This window comes from Balaenoptera musculus, chromosome 14, assembly GCF_009873245.2.
Source record: "Balaenoptera musculus isolate JJ_BM4_2016_0621 chromosome 14, mBalMus1.pri.v3, whole genome shotgun sequence".
Taxonomy (NCBI): domain Eukaryota; kingdom Metazoa; phylum Chordata; class Mammalia; order Artiodactyla; family Balaenopteridae; genus Balaenoptera; species Balaenoptera musculus.
Window position 1 is genome coordinate 86,328,373 of NC_045798.1, and position 21,829 is coordinate 86,350,201.

Sequence of the window (21,829 nt, forward strand, 5' to 3'; positions counted from 1 at the left end):
CCTTTTCCCTTTAATTCTGTCAGTTTTTACTGGATGTAGTTTCGGGCTCTGTTGTTAGGTGTGTATATGTTCATAATAGTTATGTCTTCCTAATGGATGGACATTTTTATCATTATAAAATGTCCTTTTTTTCCCTCCAGTAGCAATCTTTGTTTTAAAATCCATTTTGTCTGATAGTAGTCTAGCCACTGCAGCTTTTTTTTTTTTTCTGTTTATTGATTGCATGGTATATTTTTTTCATACTTTCGCCTTTAATTTACTTGAGTCTTTGAATTTCATGTTTGTCTTTTGGCAGCATATAGTTGGATCATGTTTTGAAAATCCACTTTGCTAGTCTCTGCCTTTTGATTGGAGCATTTAGTCCACTTATATATGATGTGATTACTGGGAAGGTAGAATTTACATCTGCCATTTTGCTGTTTGATTTCTCCATGACCTTATTTCATTTCTGTTCCACTCTTTCACCATTAATGCTATCTTTTTTGTGTTAAATATTTTCCTGTTTACCCTTTTAATTCCTTTTTTGTACGCATACATACATATAATATATATGTATAGACGTAACACATGTTTGAGTTTACATACATGCATACCTTCTTTGCATACATATATTAATTGGGTGTGTATGTATAGTATGTAACATATATAACTATTATATTTATTCATATATGTATATACACATATATGTATATTTACCTTGTAGTTGAGTATTAGTATCTCAAGTTAAAACAATCTAGTTTTGATGAATACCAACTTAATTTCAGTGCTGTACTACTTCCAGTGTGTTACTATCCAACAGTTTCTATGTTGAAATAGAAATTATTTTATTAAAAAATTTTTTTTTTACTTAATAATCAGAGTGCCATGTTGACTTTTTCAATTTTTGTGTTTTAATATACAAGTCCTTTATCAAATATATGATATGCAAGTATTTTTTTCCCCATCTGTGGCTTTATTCTCTTTAGAAGAGGAGAATTTTAATATTTTGATATTATTAAATTCATATATTTCTTCTTTTATGGATTTTGCTTTAACTGTAATATCCAAGAAATCTTGGATACAAAATAAATAAATAAATAAATAAAATTAAAAAAAATAGAATAGACATAAATACTAAAATAAAGCATATTTAGTCAAATCATGGTTTCCCTTTTATTTGTAAAAAAAAAAAAAAGAAATCTTTGCCTACCTAGTTCAAGGTCACAAAGATTTTCTTTTGTATTTTCCCCCAGAAGAGTTATAGTTTTAAATTTTACATTTAGGCCTGTGATGCACTGTGAGATATTCTTTGTAAATGGTGTAAGGTATTAAATGAAAATAATTACCATTTCTTTTGGTCTTCATTCTTTACTCACATTGTGTCTATAAATCTGCTGTCATCCTTTGGTCCTCTGTATATAATGTGTTTCTTTTTCTCTGGCTAGTTTTAAGATTTTCTCTTTATCATTGGTTTTCTTTATATTTGCTTTATTTGTAGTTTGTTGAGCTTTTTGTATCTGTGGGTTTATAATTTTCATTTAATTTGGAAAATTTTTGGCCATGATTTCTAAAATTATTTCTCTCTTCCAGTTGCATTTTTGGACATTGCGGTTACATTGCTTAAAATTGACAACTAATTCTGTTTTCATTTTTAAAAAATTCTTTTTTCTCTGTGCTTTAATTTTTTTAAAAATTTCTATCCTGATTTCTTCTGGTCCTCTATTCTGCATGTCAAAACTGTTATTATTCTCATCTAGTGAATACATCTCTCCCATTATAGGTTTTAGCTTTAGATGTTTGCTTTGCATTTTTTATGACTTCCATCTCTCTTAACTTATCTTTTTGATCATTTGGTATTCATTTATAGTAAGTTTTAATATCCTTGTCTGCTAATTTTAACATCCTGTCTGTTACGGGTTGGTTTTAGTTGATTAATTTTTCTCCTTATGTGAGTAATATTTTCTTACTTCCCTGAGTGGTAATTTTTCATTTTATTCTAGTTGTTATGAATTTTACTCTGTTGCTCATATTTATTTTGCATTTCAGTACATATTCTTGGGCCTTGTTCTGGGATGCAGTTAACTCAGCTGAAAAAAGTTTCACATTTTGTGCTTCACTTTTGAGCAGATTCGAACAGTGCTTAGTTTGTGGCTAATTATTCTCTACTACTGAGGCTGACCTTTCTGCACAGGCTTGCAGAAAGTGCTTCTGTGTGAGCACTGAGGTGTGCTGTTCCTTCTAATCTTTTCTGTGTGTTCTTACATTGCCATTGTGTAGTTTCTTCACACATCAACTTGATCAATAATTAGCTGAATGCTCCACGCCTTCCCTCTGCAGATCTTCAGTTCCCTGTATATGTAGGTCTCTCCTCTCTGTACTCTGTCCTGTGAATTCCAGCTGCTTGGTTTTTATGCGGTCTCATTTCGTCTCAAGTCAGGGAGTCTGCTCCTCTCCAGCTGCCTTCCCCCACCTTGTTACACTGTCTGACAGCTGTCTCTCTCAGATCACTTTCTTGGCCTGATGTCCTGTGTCTTAAAAATTGTGATTTCATGTATGTTGTTAATTTTTTAGTTGTTTCACTTAGGGAAGGGTAAATCTCTATCACTCCGTCTTGTAACTTCTGAATCAGTCAGGCATTTGGAATCACTGTGATGTATATTACTCTGTGTGTGTGTGTGTGTGTGTGTGTGTGTTGTGAATAAAGTTAAGGGATTCGTTACAAGAATTTGGTCTTACGCCTCGGTGGGAGCTTTTCAACCAGTCTCTGTAAGGTGTTGTCATTGCATCTGATGTTGGAGGTTGAAATGTACAGGGTAGGCAGTTGAGAAGTGAGGAAGCATGTACCTTAGGGGGAACAAGAGTAAGATGGAACCCACAAGCATGAGCTGGAGCCCTGGAGGACAGACGGAATCCCCTGAATGTTTTCACTGTCTCTGACGTTGGGGCCCAGGAGGGCTGGTGGTGGTTTTTGCAGCAGCTGGCCTCTTCCTCGGTTGCTTAAGCATATGCAGCTGTACCAGGAGTCAGGGAGGCTGACGGAGGCCCCTGGTTGTGGAGAGTAGAGTTTGTTGTTGCCTTATGACAGTCAGGTGATCCTGGTGATAAATGACAATACCCGTGAGCCATGGCTCCACTTCCGCCCTCTGTATGTCTCACCAGACTCTCTCCTGGCAGTCCCCACATGGGTACCTCTTGGGCATGGAATTCTGGGAAGTGTGGTTTGGCCCGTCCGTGTCGTCATGTTGCAGAGCCCCAGGACCCTACCCTTGCCGAATTTGCACCTGTGTACATCGTCTTCACCTGCATTTAATATCTCATCTAGACAGAAAGGATGCTCTGCTTCTACCTAATGTGATGCACAATCCAGTAGACAACCAACCTTGACCCATCCCTTGCAGAGGACACACAAGCCAGTTTTTGTTTTTGGGGGATATTCATTCTTCTTCTATCTAATTCACATTTTCTCTTTGCTGTCTGTGACTGAAATAATGAGTTATAAAAGTAACATTGTTAACACATCTTATTTTAGATAAGGGGATTAAAAAAGGGAAAGAAAATAATCCTGAATTTATTATTATTTTAAAAGTTTCTGAGTGTTTCTTATTTCAATTGGTTCACTTAGTTCATTTTATTATAAATTGTTATGGGAAAGTAAGTCACCCAGAACTCTTATTGACACTTCTGCATCTCTTCAATGCAGCAGTAATTGATGATGATGATTATCTCCCTGAAACACTCCATGTTTTTGATATGCCTGATGAATCATTAAATAAAGATTAAATTCTGTTCTATAAAATTTTATTATTAAATGCATTCTATTGTGTTCTAATTTTTTGTTTAATTATGTTCCTCAAAAGATATTTATCTTAACTATGTGTGACCCTTGATGTAAGATACAGATTACCCTTATCTGCACATGTCTCATGATCGTGTGTTCATGCCAAATGAGTTCAAAAGTAGATTGTATCATTTTGAAATCTCAGTTTTTGGCTCTCATTTATAAATAGCTCAAAAAACATTGGTTTGGATAAACATATTGAATTGGTATGACCAGTTTCAGTTCATTTGCACATAAATTGCAACTTGAATATTCTTGTTTGCCAAATAATATTTTGAAAGTAATAAATCAAAAGTCCCCCAACCTCAAAGTGCCATTAAACCACAAGTGCCTTTACGAAGTCTTGGAAATAGCGCTTTTGGACAGTTTAGCACTTCACACTGGCTCCTTCTCTAATGGAAATTACCAAAGAATATTTCTTACTGAGTGTTAGATCATGTGTGAGGCTTTGAAGCAACTGTCTGCGGGCCCTGTGGGCTCAGCCATTTCCCGTTTCCTCTCGGACCAGGACAGGAACCAGGAGTGGTCACCACCCTCCCCTGACGTGCCTGAATTTCATGTTATTGTACTGTCAGTCTACACAACATATCCCGGAGAAATTTGAAGACAACTCACATGTAAAAATGGAAATCCCTTTTTTTGGTGGATTTATTGATTGCTGTTTTATTCACTTGAACATAAGCACCTCGTTGTATTTATAGCTCTTGCACATTTAATCAATAAAGACAATACCAGAATTATATGCTTGGATAGGAAGAGACTCTTAATTTATTAATAGCGATCATTTATTGAGACTTACTGCATTTCTTGCAGTATCTAGGTACTTTACTATACGTTTCTATATACTGTTTGACAGAAATATTTCCATTGCTGTATTTAATTCCATTATACCCCAATTTCTTATTTGGAAAGTGAGGTCAATAATGCCATATATCTGATAATCCTTGGCAAATGTTTATTACCCTATTTAGCACATAGTATTCACTCTCCAAAATGGTATACTTTCTTAGTTTTTATTTTTTACCCCTTGCGTAGCCCTATGAGGAAGTCTTCACATCCTAGAAGGAAGACCCGGGGATTCAGGGAGTCCCATGCACCGTGCAAAGCTCCAGTGCTTGTGCTGGGTCCTCTTCTTCCTCCTGTTCTAGGAAGAACCCTAGTCTTCATCATCGCTCGCTCGCTCCCGGCACTCCCAGAAGCCCCGCCACACTTCCTGTCATGTCACGTCACAGCAGCCCTGGGGAGGAGAGGTGGTGTCCTCATCCGGTCACGGTATGGCTGGACTCAGCCCCAGCCTGCACTCTGGGCCTTGGACTGCGCTTTTCCCCAGGATGCTGCATGTATTCGGATTTCTGTTGACCATATTAACAGTTTCCTTTCCCAGGATACTATCTAACAGTAACCGGAGCTCCCACCCTTGTTTGCAACCTTCAGAGGGGTTGAGGTAGCTCCAGGTAAAGGGCTCCTTGGGAAGGTTTTCAGTGCATATAGCTCATGCTCAGAGTCTTCTGTCTCACCCCTTCCTTCCTTCCTTCCTTCCTTCCTTCCTTCCTTCCTTCCTTCCTTCCTTCCTTGTCACACTGGGACCATTTGAACATGTCTAACAGTGTTAGTTTTTGCTTCCCCTTCTACGTATCATTTCATTGGTTATGGCAATCCTCATTCTGTAGTTTATCACTAATACAGTTGTTTACTAAATTCATTGTATCTTTTTTCAAAATTTAGGTATCAGTGATTTCATTTTGCCTTACATTTCATTGTTATGATCTGAACCAAGGTCAAGTCACTGTTAATTTCAGACCCTAGATTAGACCAGCTTTTTGCCTCTCCATTTCAGCGTCTTAAAAATATCCTGCTTACCCGTGTTGTTTCTTGAACTCAGAAATAAAATACACTTACATTATTTATTTCCTTACTTATTTTGACAGGAGCCTTTTAGTTAAAAAAACAAACAAACTAATGCAGCAGACACTGAATAAGCCTAATATCTTAATTATAATTTATAAGATGAAGAGTGAAAGAACGATTTAGTGATCAAGTACGGTATATGGGCTCTGATCAGACAACCTGTGTTCAGATCACGACTCTGCCATTCACTAGCTGTGCAACCTCGGAGGAGTTACTTAAAGTAGATTAAGTTACTTAAAGTATATTTAAAGCTCCTCATGCTTTTCATCCATCAGTTAGGTTGTTTTAAGGGTTAACTACGTTGGTAGATGTAAACACTCAGAACAGAGGTTGGCAATCTCCCTCTGTACAAACAAGCAAAACTACAAAACAAAAAAATACCCGAATATGTGATTGCTTTCATTATTGTTAAGAATGTAGTTAATATTTGGAAGTCTACAATGTAATATTAAGGTTTTGGGGGTGCAATATTTATAGCTCTGACAATACTAATAATTGCATTAATTGACAGGATCAGCTCTAGAAATAAGGAGTAGTAACTTGCTGAAGGTCTCCCCTTCCTCCTTTTTGTAGTGCGGGAAATGGTGTGTGAGTTTGTCTGTGTCTGTGCCACTGCCCCATAGTTTTCTCAGAAGACTGTTTCTGATTGCTCTTGCTAACATTTTATAAAATCTCAAAGCTCACTGCGGGTTTTTGGACACAGAATGCTTACTCTCAGGAGACATGTGACACTTAGAAAAGTTTTTGTTTCTTGTGAATGAAAAAAATTTTCCAAGTTTTGTTTCTCCATGGGGATTTTCAATAAACATAATAGCATTATTTTTATGGAAAAGCAGAGCCATATAGGAAAATTAAAATTATAATTTTAAAGGATTCTTGGTAATTCTAAATTTTGGAATGTTAATTTGTTTTTGAAGGGAATTTCTTTATGTAAAATTACAAGGATAAACATTTCAAATGTGGAAGTAGTCGGTTCTATGTGATGATTATAACCAAAAAAGGCAATAGCATTCTGAGAAATTGTGCCTTAAGATACTTGAGAAACAATGGAAGACATACTTGGTCTGGCCTAGCAATGATTTGGTGAAAGAGTTTGAAAAATGTAGTTTTTAAGTATTATTTAATACCTGTTAACTTCTGAATTTTGGAGTAAACAAATATCATGGAATTGTAGATTTTTCCTTTATTTGCAAGGTAAATTTTTGGACAGATTAGAATTCATTTGAACTTCAGGTTTTTCTGTGTTCCTGTAAGTTAATGTGCTCATTTATAGGTAAGATAAGTGGATGAGAAAAATTTTTCCATGAAGTCATGGTTAAACAGTGTAATTGGAAGCTGCTTTCAAATATGTTGACGATGATATATAATGTATTTCATTTTATGTATTACATAAATGAAGGTTTAGTGCTTCACTTAGGTTTTTAAAATATTGTACAGTGTATTTTATGTTATCACACTAATATTAGCATGATCTTGATTTCCGACACTTTGAGGGTAAAATATTTTATTTTATCTTGATTTTTGTTGATAATAAAACCAATGCAGTTTATCTCAATTGGCTGTCCTTTTAATAATGATCAACATCTTTATATTTATTTCTAAGCATAATTATACTTGTTAACTGACTATACATATTTATTTTTATCTGACCTGTTTCACAGGTCATTAATTTTTAGTTTGTACCTTCAACATATGATAAATATTTTCTTTTTAAATATTATGAGCACTTTTCTAATCTTGGTGAATTAAAAAAAAAAAATCTGTCCAATATCAGCTACTTGGTTTTTCACTCATTAGTTTAGAAAGATTCGTACTCATTTAGAACAGCATTGAATATACTGTAATGATTTTATTGGTGAACGCTTTTATTTCTGTAGTTTTTCTTTTTTCTTGTTTTCCATGAGGGTATAATCTTTCATTAGTCAGGGGGTGTGGAATGGTGGGAAGAGCTCCATATAAAGGTCACCAGGCATGAATCCTGCTTTTGCATTTTCAGCTCCTTTGCCACATTTTCTTGAAAAAGTCAAAGTCACTTATCTTCTCTGAGCCTCAATCCCCTCTTCTCTCGGGTTGAGCTGATAATGCCTCCAGCACTTACTCATTCGGTTATGCGGAGCCACTGAGGAAGCATAAAAAGTGCTGTGTAAAATGTGAAGCATCGTCTTGCTTCAAGAACTTTTGCTTATTATAGAAAAGCAAAGAATATAAATAATCTAAAACTAGATCTCATATCAGAGTGAATTTGCCTGGTATTTGCTTTTCTTTGTATATATTTGTATGTGTATATGTGAGAAAACAAAAATGCACATACATATATATACATGGGATTACATTGTATGTAGTACTTTTGTCCCTTTTAAATCTAATATCTCCCTGAGAACGTTCTGTATCTTTTACTGATGCATAATATTCTAATAATGCCACTACTATTGCACACTTAGGGTGTTTTCATTTTTTTGTTGGAATAGTTTTTGCCTTCATTTAAGATTCCTTTCTTGAGGGTACATCCAGAAGTTGGAATAACTGGTTATAGAATGCATAACTGGAATAACTGGTTCAGAATGACTATTGAAGACTAATATTTGTTTGCTTAGGACTTGGTGCTTTATTCAATTCAGAAAGGGAAGCATAAAATGTTTATGAGCTAAGCTGCAGTATGAACATATTTATAGGAAGATTGTGTGATGGTGGTATATAGGGTGAATTGTAATGGAGAGCACCTTGAAGCTATAGCACTTCAATAAAATGGTTTGGTCTAGCGTAATTATAGTAGAGAGAGAGAAGTACGGTTCTTGAGAGGGAGCAGTTGTGAAGAAGCAATTGATGACTTATAAACATGAGAACATGATTATTAAATTGGAAGCTGGTTCAGTTGGTTAGAATTAGGAGGTCTGGAGCAGCCCCTAGTGAGGGACGATCATGACTGAGTGTTGGATATGTTTTAAGGTATCAGCAATTCAGACAAGAAGAAGGGCCCTTGCAAAGGCCATGGGTGGAGATGTCAGTCACTCACAAGAGGTTATGCACTGAAGCCCAGGAATTGAACTATACCTTTGAATTAAGACTGTATACGAATAAAAGTGTCGCCCCTAAGAGGATGAGAGGAGGAACCAGAATCGACAACAGTGAGAAGCAGGAAGTGCTTAGAAATGGGTTTAGAAGAACTAGCACCAGAAGCCAAGTTATTAGAGTTTAAGAAAGTAATAGTGAGCAGTATATTTACACCTTAATGGTTCACAAAAAAGAATTATCTGAATAGAAAGTTTGCTCTATAGATAAAATGTGATTTGTTTACAGAAATGTATTTGTATACCACTCGAAATATATTACAAAGTATTGTAGAATAATGAAAAGATATGATTGATGTTATGACGAATGCTCATGTACAAGTGTGGCCATTACAGTTGAGATCCTCTCTATTTCCTTTCCTGCCTGCCATATGGTTATTTATTGTGTTCATTGATTATTTCCTACCTTTGTATATTGAGAGGGCTTGGACTCAGTGATATTCCAAACAGCAGCTTGTCATAGCTAGCATCTAGGTCTTGCCTTGTAAATACCACTCCTTACTCTAAGAAACCAGGGCCGATCCAGGTCTACAGCAGGGAAAGGACATGGGATGAGCCTTGGAACATCTTCTCTCTAGAAAGTAAGGAAGAGCCTGAAAACTAAGAGGAGTGATGTCAAAAGGACATAGAAGCCAGCTTTAAGGGGCTTCATTGGCCAATTTTGGGATATAGTATGAGAATTACAAAGTATAGTTATGATAATTGATATGAAACATGGCAAAAAGTGAAAATCCCAGAGTCCATTTAAAGTGCTCTTGAAAGAGAGCTAGAGAGAGCAGATGATGAGACAGACAAGGCAAAATCCTGAAGTTCTTTATAGAAGAATGCCAGCTAATAAATGTCGAAGGCGTGATAGAATTAGAACACTGCCATTTTGCAGCACTCCTTATAATCATTGAAATGGGTAAGCTTCATCAATGAGCACTGAAACCGTTGGGAGCTGGTTGTTAGGAGGAAACAGGATATTCACACAATGTCAGCTTCTAGAGGCCACGTGCATTCCTTGGCTCCTGGTCCCATTCTTCATCTTCCAATTCAGCAATTGTAGCATCTCTGTGACCCTGCCCTCAGAGTCATCCCCCTTTCTCTGCCTCCTTTCTTCTGTCTGCGTCTCCACTTCTAAGGACACAGATTACGTTGAGTCACCCAGATACTCCAGAATAGTTTTCTATTTTAAAGCCAGCTGTTCAGTGACCTTAATTCCATTTGCATGCCACGTAACCTAACAGGTTCACGAGATGAGGAGGTGAGCATCTTTCAGAAGCCATTGCTCTTGTGATGTTGTAGAGTCACTAGGAGAAATGCACACTTACTGCAATACTGAAAATCTATAATTCATCTGTTTTTATACCGATACCATTAAATAATTGAAATTATTGTAAAACTATAGTATAAAAATAATCTATTCATTTAAGGACACTTTCAGAGTGTAATTCCCTTATTAATCATAAAACAGACATATCAAGCAAAATGGTAGCAATTTCTATATATTTTGACTAACAAGGGGCATTTGCCTCCAAAGTCAAATCACATTATAGGTAATATGTTTTTGTGTATCTAAAACTTGAATGATGACCGTGTAACAGCCACTGTGCTAAGTAATGCATTTTTATAACTTTCTGAGATAAGTGTGATTATCCCCACACTACAAATTAGGGAGCAGAGGATTAGTGTGATTTAAAAATTGTGCAGGATCACCCACATGGTAAGTGGTAGACTCAGGATCTGATCTCGGCGCTGCCTGACTGCAGAAACCTGTGCCTTATGAAGTGTGAGCCCAGCTATTTTTATGTCCCAGTCTCAAAATTCCTCTGACTCTACAGCGGCATTTTCTAAATCGTGTCCTGAAGACACAGTTCTAGGAGATGTGCGTAGGTCTGCTCTGAGGAAGGTACTTAGTGGTGAGCAGGTGTAGAGAAAGTGGTCCAGTCTTCCTCCCTCGCGTGGTGCCCAGCGCTCACCAGCGCCTCCCTGACTCGAGGTCTGCAGTGTTTTACTCTTCTGATCTGGGACTGTCCAGTCGTATTCCATACCACCCCCCATCCCTACTTCTTTGGGTAACATCCCTGTTAACGTTCTGCGGAACAGTCATCTGTAGGATATTTGGCAATGTTGAGAATCTGGATAAAATCTAAAGTTTTTGGCATGATTTATAAGACCCTTCACAATGAGGATTCTGCTTGTTTTCTTTGTTGTCTCAAATTTTCACTTAATTCTCTAACAGTGTTTCTTGATCTTTCTCTGTTATTTTGTTCCAAACTGTATGCCCTGTTCCATGCACCTGGAATCTGTGCCCACAAGCCAGTTTAACCATTCTGCTCCCAGACTTCGTTGGAACTTTTCTAGAAGCTCCTGCTGTTTGCTCTCTCCGTACCTGCTACCTCAGTCATTGCACCTGACGCTGTTCTATCGTCGTTCATCCTTCTCCTGTCTGTTCCTTGGTTAGGTCTGAATGCTATTTACTTTTGGGTCCCTGGTGCTTGCTATTAAAACATGTGAATCTTTTAATTAGAGTTTGAATTGAATCACACTGAATGGCACTGTAGTTCCTGTGAACATAGTGTTCCTAAACAGATTCACAGGAGGGCAGGCATGCTCTTCCTGCTAACTTGGTGCCCAGTACTCGAGAGGCACTGGCCAGTGGGAATGAGGTAGAATATTGGGGGTGTTCATTATTCCTTGAACCTTCGAGCCTAGGGTGCTCAATCGCTAAAAGTGGCAAAGGTTTATATAAGGCTAAGAGTGTGTCAGGCACCAGGCATTAATCATGTAACCCTCATGACCACCATTCCATCTTACGTGAGAAAAAACCAAAGGCACCTCGTTAAATAACAGGTCTCAGTTTACAGAGAGAATTAATGGTGGCCCAGGGATGGAAACCCAGGGAGTTTATTTCCAGAGTTATACTCCTTAACTGTCAATACCATCTTGGCTCCATCTTACTTCAGAGGGAGGAAGGTTGGGTATCACCTGTGAGGTATTCTTCCCGAGTGTCTGCTACATCTGTATTAGCACCTGGAGGATTAATAGGAACCCTGAGTTCTGCACCTGGTAGGAAGGCGAGGGCGTTTTGTAGAGGCCAGAAGGAAAAGTGAAGGGATTGTGGTGGAAGAGTAGGTCCAAAGCGTGACTTGGTTACGCAAAACACAGAACGGTGGGCTCTCTTATAGGGCTCTCTCTGAAGTTCTGACAGCAGACACAGGATTATTGGTGATGCAGTTTTTGTGTAGGTTTGCTTTCTTATGAGATTCTAGGATTTAGAATATATGTATAAACACTTTGAAAAAACCAAATATGAGTTTCTTTTAAAGATATATCACAATTCAAAGTTTAGAGTTTTGACTCATTCAGGCCATTTTTTTCTCCACGTTAGTTAAAAATTTTATTTTTAGTTTAGAGACCTACCATTCAAAGTCAAAACTATAAAGAGGGACACAACAGAACCTTGGGTTGTTGGACACTTGGATGTGTGTGATGGTCCATTATTCTTTGCTTGTGGCTATCGCTCAGTTTTGGAGTGCATTATTCTTTCTTGGCCCCCAGCCCCCTTCTTGGGGATTAGTGTAAACAGAAATGGGCATCGAATTTACGTCTCAGGTCAGTGGCTTTCACACAGGTAGGCACTGTTGTTTGACGTGGTAGGTTTGTCAGATCTTTGCATCTTGATTTTCTAGGTAGTCTTGCTGCATCTGCTGAAATTTCATTTAAGTTGTTATGCATATCAGTTAAGATGCTATCTGAACTGGCTCAAAGGAGTGGAGGCTTTCAGAGCTGAAATCCTTCAACTATTTTTTTTCTAGATGTAACTGTGTCACCGACACTATTCTAAAAATAGCAGTACTAATATTAGCTATTATTTATTAAGTTGTCTTTATCTGCTCCTCATGCCACATTGTGTTTATGTTGTTCTATTTAACTCTCACCAAACTCCTATGAAGTATTGCTTTTCTCATGTTTCAACTGAGGAGACTGCTACTCGGAGAGTGTTCTTAAAATTCTCAAAGTTACAGGAGCCGTAAATGGCAGAGCCCTGACAGGAGTCACTTGTTCTCACTTGTACTTGAAGTGCTACCAGGGGGACAAATGCTGCGTGGTCAGCCCAACCTGAGGAGTTAACCAGCCTTGACCAGGAACATGGCCACAAGTGTCTGCTCGCGAGGGCTTTGTTTCTTGTATTCCTCAGGTAGTCTTGGCCTGCTAACCTTGCAGCTTGCTGTTGTTGTTTTTTTAAATTTTCTGCTTCTTCAGCAGTGATGAAAAACTGTCAATTATATTCTTGTTTGGTTCACTCAGCTTTTCACTGTGTGGCCCCTGTGCTCTGACAAGCTGTTTGGGAGGTGTGTGGCACTGGTGTAGAGGGGGAGCAGCTGGGAGAACGGGGTGGATTACTACAGATCCCTCATTAAGACTAAAAGGATAAGTGACTGTGCACGCGTCATGGTCAGATAGTAATGAGTTCTTAGAAATTTTCTTTTAACTTATTGTGTTTAGATTTTAACTTCTTAACAGCAAATGCACTTTCTTTCCTGTAACCTATAGTGCCTACATGGACCTGATCATCAGAAATTTCTGAGGAGCTGGGTATTGTATCTTATAGGCCTGTCTTTCAGGAGCATCTGACCTTATTCGACAGATGAGGGAAAGAAGCAACGTAACAGAAATTCAGGGAAGCTGCTGTTGCTGCTGCTGCGTCTCTTGCCTTGAGTTCGGGAGAAACACAGCCTGTGCACACCTGACTTTTGGCCCCTGAGTTGAGCACCCTGCCTTGCACTGTGTGAGGCGGGAGTGCCAGGGTGCCGTGGCTCTGGGTGTCTCCTGCTTGTCACGTCCCGTTCTCTGTAGTCATGGTTTTGTATTGTATTTGCTTTCATGGGTAAGTCAGATAATCTTCCGTGACTCACAAGTGAAATAATTCTGCAGTGAGAAAATCTGAGGGGCTGAAGGAAGAGGTTTGTATTCTATCTCCATATAGTGTAAGAAAAATTATTTTAAAATTAGGAGTTCAAATCTGAAATTTTTGTACTAAAAAGTAGAAATCTGTAGCTAGTTTGCAAATGCTACTGTTGTGCTGTTCTTTTGACACCAAAAACAATTTCAAATGATGCTATTTCAGGCAGTTATAGATACTTGGAAATCAATCATACTTTAAACAGCACTACTTTTTATTATTTCAAGGTGTTCCTTTAGATTGTCAGGCACTTGCCAGACGGATAGCTTCGGAGTATATATTTCTCGCATGAATCTTGCCCTTGAACTCAAGACCAGTAGATTCAGCCTCCTGTTAGAGACCCGTCTTGGATGTCAGTGGGCTTCCTCACTGAACATGTCCTAAAATGATGTTCTCCTTCAGACCGGCTCAGTTCTTCCCAAGCCGAAATCTTTGATTCCTCTCTTCTAAACTCCATGTGAAGTCCCTAGGGAAATTTTTGGTTCTAATCACAAATATGTGTCTAGAATTTGACCAGTTCTCTTCTCTACTGCTAGCCCTTGGTCCAAACCACTGTCACCTCTTCCTGGATTATTGCAAGAGCCAGTTAGGTCCTCCCTCTGTGTCCCCGCGCCGCCCCCTTCCCCTGCCCCCGCAGTCTGTGCTAAACAGAACAGCTAGAGGACTCTATTAAGATGCGAGTCCCGCACATCTGTCCTCTGTTCAGATGCCTGCGACGCTTTCCTTCTCACTCAGTGCCAGCCCAGGCTGTATGGCCTACGAGCTCGGTACCTCCCCCAGTGCCCGGCCGCCACCTCGTCCCTCCTCTGCTCCGCGCTTCACTGCGGGCGGCCCCACGGGCTCATGCCCCAGGTCTCCGTGGCCACCCTTCCTCTGTGGCCGGCTCCGCCTGCTTGGTGAGTGTCCAGCTCGCCACCGCAGCCCTGAGCCACCCAAGTGTAGAATGCTGATCCCCTGCTGAGGTTTCAGCTCTTCCTTCTCTGTTTTGTTTTTTCTCCGACCACTTTTCACTCTTTAAGATGCTCTGTATTGTAGCTTTTGTTCTTGTCATCTGTGTCCCTCACTAGGTTTTATGTTTTCCGAGGCAGGGACTTCTCTTTGTTTGATCACCTGTGTACCACAGTTGCCTAGACCGTTCCTGTCTAGGGTAGGTCCTGCTTTTAGCACACGCATTAGCTTGTGCACACGTGATTAGGGGAATCCATGCGGTAGCGTGGCAGGCTGAGTGCTGCTGCTTCGTCCTGATGAGAAGCCACAGGTTATAGAAGGAAAGCTCCGTGAAGACGCGACTTTAACTGTCTGATTTTGCATCCTACATGCAGAACCTGCCCGTGGCCGGTACATAGTCACCAGTGAATGAATGGAAACAATCAAAGTGTTAAGTCACGTGTACTCATTGGGAGCAAGGCATTTCAGTTGTATAGCTTTTCAGATTCCGGATTATTTTTGTTTTATTTCTGGTGGTGTCTAGATTATAAATTTTCCAAAACAACCATTATGTTAAAATATTAATACTCTTATGATAGCAGTGAAGGATAGGCTCCGTTCAGTAATCACAAATTACTGGCAATGTTATTATTCATGGAGGTTGGTAAGTTTATTTTAGTCGGTCATGCTTGGCTTATACTGTTTCACTGCGGATGATGTTGAGACTTTTACACTACACATACTTTAGTTAGACAAAATTAAAAGAATTTATAGTTACTTTATGTCAGGTTTTGGATGAATAAATATTTTGCATTTGACTACAATTGAGCTGTGTTTTAGTATTGTAAATTCTTCCCCATAATAATAAAAAATTGTTATTCCTCTAGATAATTTAGTATTATAGACATTCAGCAGATTATGTCAGAATGTTAAATTATAGGAAGAAGCTTTCCTTCTCTGTGTACTTTAGTTTGTTCCCCTGTGCAGTGTAATATTTTTGTTTTACTTCTTAAACCTGAAACATTTTAATTAATAAAATTTTTGTCTTTTAAAAACTGCACTGTGGTTTCTAAGCTCAGATCTCTTAAATTATACTTGGTCATATAAATAAGCTGTGCTTTGCAACTCTGGGTTCTTAACCTTTGCTCTTTGCTATTAGCTTTATGTTTTTTTAATTATAGGAAAATAGAAGACAGTAGGGAAGTTATGACTTAAATGGACTGTTGTTATTGCTGTATTCTTTTTTAAGGAAATGAAAAATATTATTTATTTTGTTCAAATCAAACAAACAAATATAGAATATCTTATACTGTAATTTTTGCTAAGCACTTAATATCATCACAGTTTGATTCTTTGTATGTAATAATCATTTTTTCATTTTATGGATTGGTGGTGTGATTGGTTATTTATAGTTGTAAAGCATGTGTTGTCCATAGTTGTTACTCAGTGTAGAGAAAAGAATGAATGTTATTTTTAGTGTTATACAAATGCATTACTTGAATAATGGACTCAGTCATTAAAAAAATACAAACGTATTATTTTAGCCTCAGAACTGAGGTTCCCTAATATTATATGAAAATAACCGAAATAGACCAGACATGAAAAGGAGCATTCACATTTTGGTCTTGGCTTTTGACACACGTTTCTTCCATAAGGCCATAGTACTTTATAGTCTTGTGTTGCCTGTTTGTGCAAACATGACCAGATGAATTCAGTGTTTAATGTTAAGAATCTTATAACATGCCAATTTGATTTGTAGCCCTTCATATCATAGAATGCTAATTAAAATCATATTTTTGCATATGTCATGCCTTTCATGTACATATGCAAATAGATTCTCTTGCCTTTCAGCTATTAGTAATTAACTTTATGAAGGACAGCTGTAATACGTAATTAACAAAAATGTTTGCAAGCCCTTTTACACTGAAAGTTACAACAGTAAATTTTTATTTTTTTGCTTATCAAGAGAGCCATTTTAGTCTGATGCTTCTGAATGAGATCTAAATTGTTTTAAATACTCACACAACATAATTAAATTATGTGGTACTATATATATGCAGAGGAGTGGTGCACTATGCACTGGCTGCTGATTCCTGCCCATTTCATATCTATGTCAACGAAATTGAATTAAGTGATCTGATTTGTGTGTAAAATAAGATAGCGTGTCAGGTAATACTTTTTGCTTGTTTTAGTTATTGATACCTTCTGGGCACTTAAGTACATTTTTTTTTGCTTGTATTGCAGACACGGTAAACATTTATATCATTTTAAAAAACCTCTCCAAATAATTACCATGTTTTTAAGGAAGCTTCATGAAGGCTATTCATTTTCTCTTTTACAGTCCCTTAAATGTTTAATAAAATGATATTTTCTCAAACTCATTTCATGATTGAAGTGTGGGATCAGCTAAGGGGCAGGGAATGTGATACTGAGGTGTAGCTTTATCTTTCTGACTAACTGACAGTGAAGGCAGTGACTAAAGAACTAAAATCATCGGTTTGGTCCCTGTTCGTCTACTCAAGTGAGAAAATGAACCCGTGAATTTAAATGCAGTTATTTCTTTTGGTTTCAGGTATTGCAGTATATTAATCTGTATGCAAGCTTTCTGCTTAGAATTTAGTGCCATCGTAATGTGCATTTTCATGTTACATATATATATATATATATATATATATATATATATATATATATATATATATAAAATCCAAGTCTATTTTTTAAAAATTTAGTATGTATTTCTAGCAGAGAGTTAAGTTTTAGTTCTATAATAACTTTTTTTTTTTTTTTTAGGGTTGCTTTTGTAATGAAGAAACACCTAAATACTCATCTACTGGGAAAACATGGAGTTGGCACACCAAAAGAAAGGTAATTTTCATCCATTTTTAAAAAATTTATCTAATATAATTATGTTTTCATTTTAGATTTTGTTTAGTGGGATGACTCCTAGAACTTTTATCAAGTCAGTTTGTCATGTTTTACATTAGTGGTACTCTGTTGTTGAATATCATGTTTTATGTCATTATCCCATAAGAATTTTTTTTAACATCTTTATTGGAGTATAATTGCTTTACAATGTTGTGTTAGTTTCTGCTGTATAACAAAGTGAATCAGCTATATGTATACATATATCCCCATATCTCCTCCCTCCTGCGTCTCCCACCCCGCTCCCTATCTCACCCCTCTAGGTGGTCACAAAGCTCCGAGCTGATCTCCCTGTGCTATGTGGCTGCTTCCCACTAGCTATCTATTTTACATTTGGTAGTGTATATACGTCCATGCCACTCTCTCACTTCGTCCCAGCTTACCCTTCCCCCTCCCTGTGTCCTCAAGTCCATTCTCTACATCTGTGTCTTTTCCAATAAGAAGTTAATGTTGCATTTTAATTGTAGAAAATTCAATCTAAGAATATTTGAAAAGATTTGAGGGATTTGAATTTGTGAATTTGTGAAACAACCTTGAAACAGTAGAAGAGTTAAACAGTAGAAGAGTTAAATCTTATTGACCTCTGCAAATGCGTCAGAAGGAGCTAAAATAAATATGTAAAACCAAACTGTCTATTTTCATTTGAACTTTGTGTATTTTTATTTTGAGGTTTTAAAATAACATTTTTTGAATTCTTACTGTAGAATTAAACATTGCTGATGTTAAAAAAGAAATACATCTTGTGTCATCCCCCAAATAATACTACGGTTGCCATGTCATGAAAAATAACACTACAATTACTGTGTCATCAACTGCCAGGTTTTCTTTTTTCTTGCTACTGTATCATAATTAGCTTCATCACATAGACTTAATTATATTAGGTGAACTGAAGTACAGCAGTGTCAGCTACCAGGTGAGCCTGGCTACTTCTGAAACTCTAAATCTTTAAAATGTGCAGCTCCCTCAGCACTAGTGCAAGCACTCTCACCTCCTTCAAAGACCTGGTAGGTTTTCAGCTTTCCCCAAATCCTCCAAGATGGTATCTGAAATTCTACAGACACTCCTAGAAACTTTTGTTTTAAATACTATTTGAAAATGTCAGTCATGATGCAATTTTTTCTATCACTCTATAGCCTAGGGCTTCTTCTGCCATGTTTGTAAATGTTTAATAAATTTTTTAAAAATTTAAAATACTCATCAATATGTTCTATGTTTACAAGGAATTTAACTTGACTTTTCTATTGGTGGCATATTGTTTTCTTTAGCATTTTAGTTTGGACATGACTACTGTGTCAGAATATTGGAATGTTACATATGCCTACTTTCTGCCTTTTGTTTTCTCATACTTTTCTTTGTAACATTATATTTAACTTGAGACAAAATTTATGTGTTGAACAGATCCTGAATGCATTATTCTTGAAATTCAAAAGATTTTGTATTATTTAAATTGTAATTTGGAACCTGTCGAAGTTATGTTTTGTAAGTATTTAAGAAACAAAACATTTGTAGTTATTGTGTTCTTGTTGCTTTCACTTGCATTATCTCATTAATCATTATATGACCTTATCAGTGGTGCGTTATTATTCTATTATAGAACTAAAGACAGATGCAGGAATATACAACTATTTCTTCAATATCTCATCATTAATAAGTGTTAGAATTGTTATTTTTCTAATTCTGGTGCTCTTCTGTGTACTGATTATATTATCTCACATTGAAATCTTTACATATAGGTACTTAGGGTGTTTTATTCACACAATAAATTTGAATGAAAACAATCTAGATCAGATAATTAGTAAAAAGAAAATATTTCCCTACTATATAACTTGTATACATTTTGAACTCAAATGTATCATTTTTGCTTTTTATTTAGGAATTTTAAAAATTTGAGTATGTCTGTTCATATGGTTTCATATTAATGAAAAATTCAACATCTTATACATATATTTATCCTCCAAGCACCTTAAAAACAGTAGATACCTCCTATATATGGTGCTAGGAGTTTGAAAATTCCAGTTGTACTCATAGGTTTTTCCATTTACCTTTTCCTGTGCATTCCAGGATAACTCTCTGTTGCTTTCACTCATTTCAGTCCCTAATACAAAAAGAGAGGCTAAAAAGAGGCAAGAGAAAGATTGCATGTCTTTTTTCCCCTTTGAGATATGGTAAGCTTTTTCTCCAACTTTTACATGATTTTTGTCCTCAAATCAGGAGATGAGTCTCAAATGGGAAAGTATCCCTCATCTTCTGGGTTATTACCTTCTAAGTAGTCCGAGTGCAGAGTTCATCTACATTCAACATTAGATTGAATTGTTTTTCCTACCAAAAATTCTGTGTTTCAGAGGACCTCTTGTTTATGATATCTGTTGATAGATAGGGCATTCCCTCCTCCTGATAGAAATACTGAGTTGGAATGCCAGGGCTTCAGCCGCAGCATAATTTTCCAATAGACATCCATAGCTGGAGAAGGCTAAGATTTAAGTAGCAAAATCTAGCACAGTAAATACCAAAAGGCTCCTTCCTTCCAGTCTACCTTCCTCCATTCCTTGGAGAGGGAATTGATGCCTTTTAACAGTCTCAGGAAACAAAGGAACTCTTTATCAGCATGTTCAACCATCTCTTTGGGCATAACTGTTCTCTAAATTAAGTTAAACATGTTTTTCTTACCTACTTAAAACATTAATGCCTTGGCCATAGTTTTGCAAGCTTGCTATATTTTAATTTCTCTAGGACAATATAATCAGTTTATTCTTTTTATGTTTTGAATTTGATTCTCCCCTCTTATGCATTGCATATTATAGCAAATAGTAGTAGAAGTTAGCTAAATAGGCTGTGACAATTAAATTAATAATGCATTTTGTTTGCAAGTATTTAGGCCTTGTGCTTTGACTGATATATGCAAAAATGATAATTTATTACAAATAAATCATATTCTTGCACTATAGTTTGATGAACTAATGAATTTTGTCAGCATGACTGTCATTAGCAACAGAAAAGTAGATAATTTCAAATATATACTTTTTGACTCTGTGAACACCTGAAGTGATGGCTTGTGTAAGAACATACTTTTTTGTCCCTAAATTTGCATGAACTTATTTTAAGGTAGTATATTACTATATTTTAGAAGTCTTGTACACTTAAATATAAACAACTAAATATAGCCACGTTCAGTTCACATTCCAAAATGATAGACTCCAATTAATTTGCAAGTTCATTCTAAAGTATTCCTTATTTTAAGTAAGTAATTCTCTTTATAATATAGTTAGCCAAAGTAGCTTTCTGACTCTCTGAAATCTCTAATAGAAATCTAGAAAACGAGCTTATCCACAGTTATCACAATTGAAACAGCCATAATAAGTATATCTTATGTGAAAGCCAGGTGCATATTACAATAGAAAGAGATAGCATTTGTAGTTCAGTGCTTGGAAATCAGCTGGGCTTTGAATGACTGTGTAAACAGGAGGAGGGGGAAACGATTCACTCAGAATTTCTGATCTGATACATTGCTTTTGTGGTATCTGGGACAACATCAGGAAATGTCTACACTGGCAGTATCTATGGAAGGCTGATGTGCTCCCCAAACCAGTTTTACCAGTAAAGGATTTTAAGTTGGATGTGTGTATCTGAGAATCTAAGAGCTAAATAATGTACCTAGGTTTTCAAGTTATTAATGAATATCTAGATTAAAACCGTAGTATTTTTTCAATGAAGCAATTTTTGCAGGAGTCTGTGAATATTCTAAGTCTCAGATTGTGCCTTATTGTCAACCTAGCTGTGGAGTATCTTCAGGCCCCTGGGGGCAGGCTCAGGGCTGGCCAGTGATTTTGTTCAAGTGAATGGATTTCCCCCAGGCCTCCTTCAGATTCCTGAGCCCTGATATTTTTGTTGGCTTCTCTCCTTTATCAGACATTTGTAACTTGTGATTGGGCATCTTACTTTTAACAGTATCTTTGAGCTTATTGATCATAAAATCTTTTCCCCTCATTTTTACATATACCAGATATTATGTAGTCTGAGTGTGGGATAGAAATACTGGCAGCCCTGATAGTGGTTCTAATTTGTTATGAGCCATTGCTATAGGACAGGATGTTGTGTAAGTCTTTTGGAGTCTATCTCATCTCCTTTCTCAAGAACTTTTTTATTTATATGGTAAAAATTGTATGAAGGCATCATCATTGTTTTCTGTCTTTCATTTTAGATGTAAGCCTCACCCTTTTTCTTTCTTTCTTCCTTTCTTTC

General features: G+C 36.8%; 1 protein-coding gene across 1 annotated transcript in view; it reads left to right on the forward strand.

Moving 5' to 3' along the window:
* The window catches only part of ZNF407 (zinc finger protein 407), a 417,355-nt gene that overhangs the window by 129,512 nt on the left and 266,014 nt on the right, over window positions 1–21,829 (forward strand). Inside the window, exon 4 of the mRNA XM_036823222.1 lies at window positions 17,459–17,533. Coding sequence (XP_036679117.1) covers window positions 17,459–17,533 — 75 coding nt within the window. The remainder of the gene's footprint in view (window positions 1–17,458; window positions 17,534–21,829) is intronic.